Source organism: Carassius carassius, chromosome 17 (genome assembly GCF_963082965.1).
Source record: "Carassius carassius chromosome 17, fCarCar2.1, whole genome shotgun sequence".
NCBI lineage: Eukaryota > Metazoa > Chordata > Actinopteri > Cypriniformes > Cyprinidae > Carassius > Carassius carassius.
The window spans coordinates 58,660-70,000 of record NC_081771.1 but is presented as its reverse complement, the minus strand read 5'-3'; the positions used below and the strand labels follow the sequence as shown (position 1 = coordinate 70,000).

The 11,341-nt window shown below is 44.0% G+C and overlaps 1 protein-coding gene across 8 annotated transcripts in view; it reads left to right on the top strand.

Annotated features, from left to right (window-relative positions):
• Positions 1 to 10,532, top strand: part of LOC132160663 (peripheral plasma membrane protein CASK-like) — a 48,603-nt gene extending 38,071 nt beyond the window's left edge. Inside the window, exons 15-27 of one of the 8 annotated variants that reach the window (XM_059570295.1) lie at positions 920 to 998; positions 1,888 to 1,973; positions 2,779 to 2,847; positions 2,951 to 3,019; positions 3,545 to 3,580; positions 4,091 to 4,129; positions 5,083 to 5,279; positions 5,374 to 5,489; positions 7,452 to 7,532; positions 7,982 to 8,062; positions 8,138 to 8,340; positions 8,423 to 8,506; positions 9,508 to 10,532. In XM_059570295.1, coding sequence (XP_059426278.1) covers positions 920 to 998; positions 1,888 to 1,973; positions 2,779 to 2,847; positions 2,951 to 3,019; positions 3,545 to 3,580; positions 4,091 to 4,129; positions 5,083 to 5,279; positions 5,374 to 5,489; positions 7,452 to 7,532; positions 7,982 to 8,062; positions 8,138 to 8,340; positions 8,423 to 8,506; positions 9,508 to 9,684 — 1,317 coding nt within the window. In that variant the 3' untranslated portion in view covers positions 9,685 to 10,532. Of the gene's footprint in view, positions 1 to 919; positions 999 to 1,887; positions 1,974 to 2,778; positions 2,848 to 2,950; positions 3,020 to 3,544; positions 3,581 to 4,090; positions 4,130 to 5,082; positions 5,280 to 5,373; positions 5,490 to 6,268; positions 6,677 to 7,451; positions 7,533 to 7,981; positions 8,341 to 8,422; positions 8,507 to 9,507 lie in introns of those variants that run through there. The other 7 variants (XM_059570296.1, XM_059570292.1, XM_059570293.1 and 4 more) reach the window with 7 other exon arrangements.
• The last annotated feature ends 809 nt before the right edge of the window (positions 10,533 to 11,341 follow it).

Below are 11,341 nucleotides of genomic sequence, written 5' to 3'. Positions count from 1 at the left end.
GTTCCACGAGCCAGCGCTGTCAGATCAGAATCATGTGACCAGAAACATTAGAACAAGATCAGGGCCAAAATAGACCTTGAAAGAAACGTGTTTCCAGCTCTGGAGCTCAGAGTAAAGGTTTACCAGCTGTTTTGGGTAACACTTTATTTGAAGGTGTCCTTGTTAAATGTATTTACTATTATAATAACAATAAATTATGTGTCATTACATGCATGCGAAACCCTAACCATATAGTAAGTACATGTAGTTATTAATATCACTCAGTACTTAAATGTGTAATTTACTGTAACAAGGACGTCTTCAAATAAAGTGTAACCTACAGTGGTTTCAGGACGCTTTGTATCCATAGCTCCCAAAAAACGAAACAAACAAAAACATTTTTTCGTTATTTAGAAATTATGAAAAGTGAGTGACACATTATCTTACAGAACTACAAAAATATAGATAATAATAAGTAGAGAGGCAAATTAAAAATATATTAATTTACATACAAATTAATGCACACAAAAAAATGTATAAAAAGGAAGTACTGTATACCAGAACAAATACACATCCTGAAACATTCATGTAATAGATTTCTAGAGCAATAACACATTTCCGTGTGATTCTCTGTTCATGAAGTGGAAAATCATGTGGTGATGGTGTTGCATGCAAAGTGTGCAATAAAACAATTAAATTCATCCAACAGATCAACAAAACTACGGCTCCGTCGTCTAGTCAAGTCACCGTTATTTCTGTAGTGAGTTATAATATAGAGTTTCACAGTAATAACAGGACAGTCTACAGAAGACAATAGTGGTATTATTCAGCTCTTTATTTTAGTTCAGATCAATAACTGTCAAGTTCATCAGTTCTGAAACGGTTTTAATTGTAAGATCGGAGACGAGACGCTGATGTTTGTGTGATTGTGTGTTGACAGGGCATCACTCTGAAGATGAACGACCTGAACCACTGCATCGTGGCTAGAATCCTGCACGGCGGGATGATCCACAGACAGGGTGTGTGTGTGTGTGTGTGTGTGTGTGCGCGCGTGTGTGTGTGTGTGAGGTTGTGTGTGTGTGTGTGTGTGTGTGTGCGCGCGTGTGTGCGCGCGTGTGTGTGTGTGCGTGTGTGCGTGCGCGTGCAATTGTGTGTGTGTGTGTGCGCGCGCGCGTGCGTGCGTGTGTGTGTGTGAGGTTGTGTGTGTGTGTGTGTGTGTGTGCGCGCGTGTGTGTGTGTGCGTGTGTGCGTGCGCGTGCAATTGTGTGTGCGCGTGTGTGTGTGTGTGCGCGTGCGTGTGAGTGTGTGTGTGTGTGCGCGTGCGTGTGTGCGCGCGTGTGTGTGTGCGCGTGCGTGTGTGCAAGTGTGTGTGCGCGCGTGCGTGCGTGTGTGTGTGTGAGGTTGTGTGTGTGTGTGTGTGTGTGTGTGTGCGCGCGTGTGTGTGTGTGTGTGCGCGTGTGCGTGTGTGTGCGCGCGTGCGTGTGTGTGTGAGGTTGTGTGTGTGCGCGCGTGTGTGTGCGTGCGCGTGCAAGTGTGTGCGCGCGCGTGCGTGTGTGTGCGCGCGTGCGTGTGTGTGAGGTTGTGTGTGTGTGTGTGTGTGCGCGCGTGTGTGTGCGCGTGCGTGTGTGTGTGCGCGCGTGTGTGTGTGTGTGCAATTGTGTGTGCGCGTGCGTGTGAGTGTGTGTGTGTGTGCGCGTGCGTGTGTGTGTGCGCGCGTGTGTGTGTGCGCGTGTGTGTGCGCGTGCGTGCGTGTGTGTGCTCGTGCGTGCGTGTGTGTGCGTGCGCGTGCAAGTGTGTGCGCGCGCGTGCGTGTGTGTGCGCGCGTGCGTGTGTGTGCGCGTGTGTGTGCGCGTGCGTGTGTGCGCGTGCGTGCGTGTGTGTGTACTCACGTATGCTGTCGTTTCTCAGGGACGCTGCACATCGGAGACGAGATTCGTGAAATCAACGGCATCAGTGTCGCCAATCAGACGGTGGAGCAGCTCCAGAAGATGCTGGTGTGTGTGTGTGTGTGTGTGTGAGAGAGAGACCGAGCAGAACACTAGTGCTAGAGATGAGGATCATAACTAAAGCAAAGACTGAGTCACTCAGTAACTATTCGAGTAAACCGACCAAACACGTCTGATTTAGCTCAGAGAGGACTGAGAGAGTCCTGCTGTCCCAACCGTACACCTGACAAACTACTCATCATTACGGAGTTCATCAATGACAACTACAGATGTTTTAATAAGTACAATATGATTTCATCCGCCGGTTTCACAGACAAGACTCAAGTCTAGTCCCAGAAGAATAAAATACATGTTTCAACTGCAAGAGACTTGCACTGACATCTCTTAAAATAAGTCATTAAAATAAAATTAAATAAGTCATGTTTCTTTTTTTTCTGAGGCATGTTTATAAAAACTCCTGAACTATGACTTCATCTAAGCCTCGTCTGTGAAACCAGGCCCATTACAATCAATATGCTGACCTGATACTGAAACACACGGGTGCTCAGCTTTCTAAATAGGGATATTACATGAACTTCCTTTTTATACAGCTAGTTATAAATACCAAAACCACATGCTAACCAACAGAAAACATATGCTTAGCTACATAAAAAAACTGGATTTACTTTGTGTTTAAACTGTTTTACAAACAAGCACATCCCCTAAAGGAGTTTTTGTCAAGTTTAGCTGACTTTTAGCTATGAATCTTCCCCTAAAATAAGGTAATTATGTGAATGTTTAAGTAGACACACACGCAGGCGTCTGTGTTTGCTCAGGTTCAGTCAGTAACGTGTTTGTGTTGTGTTTCTGACAGCGGGAGATGAGAGGCAGCATCACCTTCAAGATCGTGCCCAGTTACCGCAGTCAGTCTCTGTCCTGTGATGTAAGTGTTCTAGCGTCAGAGCGCCACACGCTGGCCGCTCCTGGAATATCAACACTACATGTACAGATCACATGAATGTCTCTGTTTTACTCTGGTGTTTCAGAAAGATTCCCCTGATCTGCCCAGACAGTCTCCAGCGAACGGCCACTCCAGCGTCACCAGCTCCATCTTAGTAAGACTCCCAATCAACCACACCACACTCCTCAGATTCAAACCATTATAGGTTTAGATGATAGGGGATTTTCATTACTCTGGACAGTTAACATTGATATTGTGTAACTGATGTATGCCTTAAAGGGATACTTCAACCAAAAATTAACATTACCTCATGATCTACTCACCCTCAAGCTATCCTAGGTGTATATGAATTTCAGAGTGATATTTAAAAACATCCTGGCTCTTCCAAGCTTTATAATGGCAGTGGATGGGTGTTATTTTTCAGTAGTCCAATAAAGTGCATCCATCCATAATAAACAGTGCCTCACAAGGCACCCATCCACTGCCATTATAAAGCTTGGAAGAGCCAGGATGTTTTTAATTATCACTCTGATTGGATTCGTCTGAAAGTCATATAGTGATTTTTGGGTGAACTATCACTTTAACAGTTTGAGCCAATCAGCTGTGTCTATTTGTGTTTGAAACTAATAGTTCATGTCGGAAGTGAGTGATTTATAAAGGTAATGATATCTCTGTGCAGGATCTGCCATCAACTATCCAGCCCAAAGGAAGACAGGTGTGTGTGTGTGTGTGTGTGTGTGTGTGTGTGTGTGTGTGTGTGTGTGTGTGGGTCTGCATCTGAAGATCTCTTCACACCGTCAACCACAAGGCTTTTCAGTTTACATCCTCGTTCTGAGAAACGTTCACATACTTGAGCTAAAGCGATCGGTCTGTCCCTCGCTTGAACACAAAGTGCATCCCGTCCATCTTTTATGAACTGATTAAATGTGATGAACATCATAAACAGAGTCCTCTTCTTTTATTGGCAGCTGAAAGCTTGGATATTTAATTTTGCCCGAGATATTTTTTTAGTTACTGATGACAGAAAAAACTAAAACATCACTGTTGACAGGGGAATTTCTGATTGCATATCTCTGTGTGTGAGAGAGGTCTGTGTTGGGTGTGAATAGGCCTTTAACACCCATCCGGTCACCCTACTGCTTTACAATGAGATTCCTGCATCCTTTCATTTCCTGTCCACGTGTGTGTGTGTGTGTGTGTGTGTGAGATGCTTTCAAACCCTTAGATCTCCAGACCAGCATTCAAGGATAAAATGTCTCGGAAGGTGAGTTTCTTGGATCCAGTAGAGCCAGATTCATTTCCCATCAGGCTTTGCTTCTCTAGTTAGTGCTTATAGACTCCCAGCTTCCCATAGTGTTGGTACATGACACTAACCCACCTGCCAATCACCTCTGTGTCTGTCCTTTTAGTGTGATTGGCCCCGCCCCTTACAGATGATTGGCTTCTTAGACACGCCTGTGCTGTCCGTCAGTGGGGTTTGCTCACATCTGATTGGTTGACTGTGTGTGTGTGTGTGTGTGTGTTATATGCAGTTACATTATAACTAGGGCTGTAAAATTCAACTTGTTCATTTAGTTCAATTATAAAAAAAAAGAAAAGACAAAGTATTAAACAATGCAGTTAGATAATGGAGCGTTTTAACTGAATCTGTGTCCCAGCAGCACAGAAGCAGTCATCAGTGTCACAGACGTATATTTGTAGAAATAGACAACAATACATTCTGTGGGTAAAAATTATACATTTTTCTTTTATGTCAAAAATCATTAGGATATTAAGTAAAGATCACGTTCATGAAGATATTTAGTAAGTTTCCTACAGTAAATAGATCAGAAATTCATTTTTGATTAGTAATATGCATTGCTAAGAACAACTTTAAAGATGATTTTCTCAATATTTAGATGTTTTTGCTCCCTCAGATTCCAGATTTTCAAATAGTTGTATCTCAGACAAATATTGTCCTCCGAACAAACCACACATCACTGGAGAGATTTATTCAGCTTCTGATGATGTTTAAATGTAAATTTAAAAAAATGGACTCATATGCTCCAGGGTCACAAATGGTGTCTTACTGATTATAAGAATAATGATTATTGTGTTATTATTATTCCAGTCACTGTGTTGATGGACAGTCCTAATTATAAGCTTTACTGGTTGAAGTGATGACTGGACAGTTGTCACGTTGTCATCTTCTAACGCTCACTCGCTGTGTTTCTGCAGATTTACGTTCGTGCACAGTTCGAGTACGATCCGGCTAAAGACGACCTGATTCCCTGTAAAGAGGCGGGCATTCGTTTCCGTGTGGGTGACATCATCCAGATCATCAGTAAGGACGATCACAACTGGTGGCAGGGCAAGCTGGAGAACACCAAGAACGGCACGGCCGGCCTCATTCCCTCACCAGAGCTGCAGGAGTGGTGAGGAACACTGACCACAGCTGGACTCATGAGAGCCTGACCCTGCCTCATGCACCTGTGTGTGTGTGTGTGTGTGTGTGTGTGTGTTCGTCAGGCGTGTGGCGTGTATAGCGATGGAGAAGACCAAGCAGGAGCAGCAGGCCAGCTGTACATGGTTCGGCAAGAAGAAGAAACAGTACAAAGACAAATACTTAGCCAAACACAACGCAGGTAATGAACCTGTCCTTCATCATGACAGAATAATCACACACACACACACACACATGGACATTCCATAGATGTAATGGTTTTATACTGTATCAAACTGTATTTTCCATCACCATACATCTGAACCTAACCCTCACAGAAAACTTTCTGCATTTTTAGATTTTCAAAAAAAATATTTAGTACGTTTTATGTACATTTTGAATTACGGGGACACTAAGAGAGAGGACTCATAAACCACCTTCACATTGTACCGTATTTTTCAGACTATTAGGTGGCACCTAAGTATAAGTCACATCAGTCCAAAAATACATCATTACGAGGAAAAAAACATTTATAAGTCGCATTCATTTAGAACCAAGAACCAAGAGAAAACATTACCGTCTCCAGCCGCGAGAGGGCGCTCTATGCTGCTCACTGCTCCTGTAGTCTACACTGAAGACATAGAGCGCCCTCTCGCGGCTGGAGACGGTCATGTTTTCTCTTGGTTTTTGGTTCATGTCAAATTAATTTTGATAAATAAATGTGTGTGTGTGTTTGTGTGTGACAGTGAGTTAGTGTGTGTGTGTGTATGTGTGTGTGTGTGTGAGTGTGTGTGAGTGTGTGTGTGTGTGTGTGTGTAAAGTGTGTTTAACTGACCCCTGTCCATTTTACACGCTGTCTCCCTTTAATGGCCTCCTGCATGTAAGTAACTAATCGTGTCGATCTCCTCTGAAGTAACAAGCGGTTGCTGTGTTTGTGTGTGTTGTTTGTTACCCTTGGCAACCATCTGTTGTTGAGATCAGTCGCTGTGATTGACAGTGTTGTGTTGCATATGTCACTTCCTGTGAGGGCTGTAGCACTTCCTCAGGATCACGTCATATTGATCGAGCCGGAGCTCCACTGATGCTGGGACACACCACACCACTTTAACTTCACACAGCTGTGAAATATCACATGATGACCATGAGCTGGATTCAGTGTTGCTTCAGTGTGAACTAACGAGTTAAAGCATGTGCTAATCATCTGTGATTGGGTCTTAACTCATCATTAGTTCATGTTTGAAGGAATGGGTTGTTTGCAGATGATGTCATTGCTGTGGAAGTGGTTTTTCTGTTTAGGAATCACTAGCTGAAACTAAATCCTTGTTTGGTGTTGTTTATGGCTGCTCAAAACTGAGAAAGCACAAGGAGCTTTTATTCTGTGCGAAAATTTGTTGTTCATAAAGGGGGAAAGGCAAGAAATTGACTGAAAATCTGAGGGAAAAGTGGCTTGTAAAGCTGCGTCTGCGGTCAGGTGTGTGCAAACCTGGTCTGATCTTCAACAGAGGACTGTAGAACTGGTCAGAGACGAGGGCAGGAGTGCTGTGGTGTATTCCAGCAGTGATGTTCTGTCCTCATTCACTCGCTCTCAACACATGATCATCTGCTGTGAGAGAGCAGCATGAACATTCTGCCAAACCTCTCATCTCATGTTCCACTTCCTCATGCGGGAAGTCGTGGCCTAATGGTTAGAGAGTCGGACTCCCAATCGAAAGGTTGTGAGTTCGAGTCCTGGGCCGGCAGGAATTGTGGGTGGGGGGAGTGCATGTACAGTTCTCTCTCCACCTTCAATACCACGACTTAGGTGCCCTTGAGCAAGGCATCGAACCCCCAACTGCTCCCCGGGCGCCGCAGCATAAATGATGAACACTGCTCCGGGTGTGTGCTCACAGTGTGTGTGTGTGTGTTCACTGCTCTGTGTGTGTGCACTTCGGATGGGTTAAATGCAGAGCACAAATTCTGAGTATGGGTCACCATACTTGGCTGAATGTCACTTTCACTTTCACTTTTCACTTTCACTGAACAATCAAAGACACAACGTCGAGCCAATGAGGACAGAATCTCAGCTCATTTCATTCAAAGTCCCTCTCACCAGCTCTCATCACATGACATAATTTCCTGTTTCCTGCTGATCCAGTCTCACTGATCAGGTCTCTCGTTCCTCCAGTCTTTGACCAACTAGATCTGGTGACGTATGAAGAGGTGGTGAAGCTGCCGGGGTTCAAGAGGAAAACCCTGGTGCTGCTGGGTAATTTACTTCTATGGCACTTCATACAGTAGAGATCGATTCAGAGCAGCTTCACAGAAATAAAATAAAATGTAAATTGTGTCAATAATGACTCATCCTCATGTCGTTCCAAACCTGTAAGACCTTCGTTCATCTTCAGACACAGATGAAGATGTTTGTGATGAACTCAGAGAGCTCTCTGAGGCAGCGAGGATCCAAACACGATCAACGCTCAGAAATGAAGAAAGGAGATCATGAAAGTCTTACAGGTTTGGATCGACCTGAGGATGAGTAATTAGTGACTGAATTTTAATTTTGCCTGAACTATCCAAACCAGTGTGTGATAATGCAGAAGGACAACAGTAAACAGTCAGATTTGAGTTAAAGTCAGTTCATCATTGACTCAGTTCAGTATCTGTGCGATCCAGTAGATGATGTTAACGTCTGGCTCTGATTGCTGTGTTCTGCAGGAGCTCACGGCGTCGGCCGGAGACACATCAAGAACACTCTCATCACAAAACATCCCGACAGATTCGCGTACCCCATCCCACGTAAGAGCCGCGCCGTCACGCCTGATGCAGCTCGCCCTGAGCCGCCCGTCACTGACCACTCGCTCTCTCCGACAGACACCACCAGACCGCCGAAGAAGGACGAGGAGAACGGCAAGAACTACTTCTTCGTGTCACATGACCAGATGATGCAGGACATCTCTAACAATGATTACCTGGAGTACGGCAGCCACGAGGACGCTATGTACGGCACGCGCCTCGAGACCATCCGGCAGATCCACGAGCAAGGCATGGTGGCCGTCCTGGACGTGGAGCCGCAGGTACATACTGACCAGATGAGACCGTGTGTGTCCTCCTGTGATGGACCGGGGTCTCTGACTCACTCTCGCTGTGTGTTCTCAGGCGCTGAAGGTTCTGCGGACGGCTGAGTTTGCTCCGTATGTCATCTTCATCGCAGCACCGATCATCACTCCTGCGATGAACGAGGTGAGCGCCGCTGGCTCGTCACGATTCACTGCATGCTGCATGCCTGTTTCTGTGTGTTGATTGTTTTCTTCTTGCGTCTCTGTGCTGCTCGCAGCTCCCTCGATGGTGCAGAAAACTGCCTGTAAGTAAAGACATGAGCCAGCGCAGTCGCTCGAGGACAGCCGCTCCGCCGTCAGTCACGTGCTGGCTTTGAACAACACCAGACTCAGGAATAGGGAGGAAATGCAGGTCTAGAGGCATATCTTTTAAAGTTCTTTTAACTTGAGCAGCGCTTTGAAAAGACGCAAGCGCAATGATCAAATGTCCGTCTAGAGCATGCTTGTGTAGGAAAATGTGTATTGTGTGAAAGGCTCCTAAAACATATGAATCTTGTCCGTTTTTAAGCTTCAAGGCCTGTTTTTTTACTATATTAGCATCCACACTAGCGGATGATATCCTACAGTGCATCACAGCGATCACTTTTTCCACATTCTGTTGTTACATCATTATTCCTTATATTATTTATTTATTTTTTTTATAGATTTGCAAAGATTTTAAACTAAAGGATGAAGTCGAATAGCGTCAAAAGAAATGCTTTTATCTCAAGTATTCGTACTTTATATGTAATTTCTGTCTATGCATTTTAGGATTATTATAGTAAACTAAAACTTTAACTAAAATGAAAACCATTAAAAAACATTTTTGTCACTTTTTTATTTCAGCTAGTTGCCAACGCAACATTTCTCATTTTAATTTAGTTTACATTGTTGTACTACAACAATAAAAATTACTAAAACTTTAACCAAAATTAAAATGAAACTACAAAATCTAAAACTAAAAACTGATTCAGAATATTAATAATAATGTAATGGTGATGCACGTGACTGAACACACACGAGCCGCTGTGCTGGAGCGACTGCTTGGTGGTGGATGGCGTGTTTCCTCGTTCGCTGCGTGACGGAGGCGTGACGGAGGCGTGACGGAGGCGTGGTGTCGCTGATGTGTGTGTCTGTTCTCCTCAGGACGAGTCTCTCCAGCGGCTGCAGAAGGAGTCAGACGTGCTGCAGCACTCTTACGCTCATTACTTCGACCAGACGATCATCAATAACGAGATCGACGACACCATCCGCCTGCTGGAGGAGGCCCTCGACCTGGTGTCCAGCACTGCGCAGTGGGTGCCGGTGTCCTGGGTGTACTAGCATCACACACACACACACACACACTGACGGACTCCACATCCCGGCCACCACCAGTGTGTAGCCTTGTATATATCTATACATATATAAATATCTATAAATATGAATATATAAGTCATAGATATGGTCCTGTACGAATAACAAAGGGGTTGATGACATTTTATACGGTTTTCTTTTTAAACGTATGAGACGTCGTCTCAGAGCAATGATGAGCACAGTCAGCGGTGGGGGAGGAGCCAACACCCCTCCAGCCCCACACTGAGGGCGTGGCTACGTGACTCCGCCCACTGGCCTGCGGTATATAAGCACAGCTGACCCTCTGTCTCTCACACACGAGCACTGATTGCACGACGGACGTTGCATCCACCCCTGTTTACAGATGTAGGTTTGCACAAGGGCAGCGGAGCCCAGCGCTCTTCCTCGGCTGCTCCTCCTCTTCCTCTAGATGTGTCTGTCCAGATCCTCTGACCGGACGCTTCCCTCATGCCTCGTGTAGTGACGTGTTTGTAAACTGTCCTGGATTTGATTTCTTGTGCAGAACGAGGAGGGAAATATCCATTCCTAGATCGATCATTTCAGAAATGTGCTGTCTTAAGAGTATTATTGTTTTACTCCGAGAAAACCGAGAGGATTTAATTGTGTGTAAATGTTTCAATGGTGTGTACATTTGCGGTTGAAATGAAGTAGTGTGTGCATAAACAACTGAACAGACTGTGTGAACTCTTCATTTCATATGGCCCTGTGTAAATTCCTCTGCAAATGATGAAACTGCTCTTCTGTTTGTTTGTTAGTTTTTTTTTAAATCTATTTCCTTTCATGTGTTGAAAAAGTAAATTGCTTTTGAAATCAGATCATGCATGTCGTTTTTATGGCAGTGATGATTTCCTCCAGCAGATCATGTGGTGTCTCCTAACAATATTCAGGAACCAACACTTCTATATTTAATCACAAACATCACTAACTCCTAATAAAGGCATTGATCTGCTTTATATCATTTATATTCAGTGTCTGATCCAGGAGCGGACGGTAGTGAAGGACGTTTACTCAAGTGTCTGTACGCTATCACTGTTTTTCTATTTCACAACATTACAAACCATAATACTGTACTTTTTACTGCGCTCAGTTTCATATTAAATATAATTTAATAATTACATCAGAAATCTAGTACTTTCTTTTACTTGAGTACAAAAACAAAAGTACTACATCTTTAATGTTCTTAAGTATTAAAGGTAAAAAAAACAACTTTTATTTATGAAATGTAGTGCAGTATAAAGTACATTATGCTTTTGGAATGTAGTGCAGTAAAAATTTTCCAAAGACAAACCCTGATAAAGTACAGATGCTTTTTAAATGGACTTGATTAAAGTGAAACACTTCTCTGCTGTCCTCTGAATAGTTTCTTCAGGAGAGACACACCGGCTGGTGTTTTTGGGGAAACATTGAGCAACGTCATCTGATTGTGTTTCAAGCTAATAAATAAATAACCAAAAAGGTGAAGCTCACATAAACACGTGATCTAACAATCGATATATTGGCGGTGACGTCATTGTGTGTGTGAGTGAGAGTGATGTCTCAGTAGTGCTCTCTAGGAAGGCAGCACACTAGGTTTTGAGACGCAGACAGTTAAACATCAAACAGGCCGCTCCGAGCGAGTCATTAC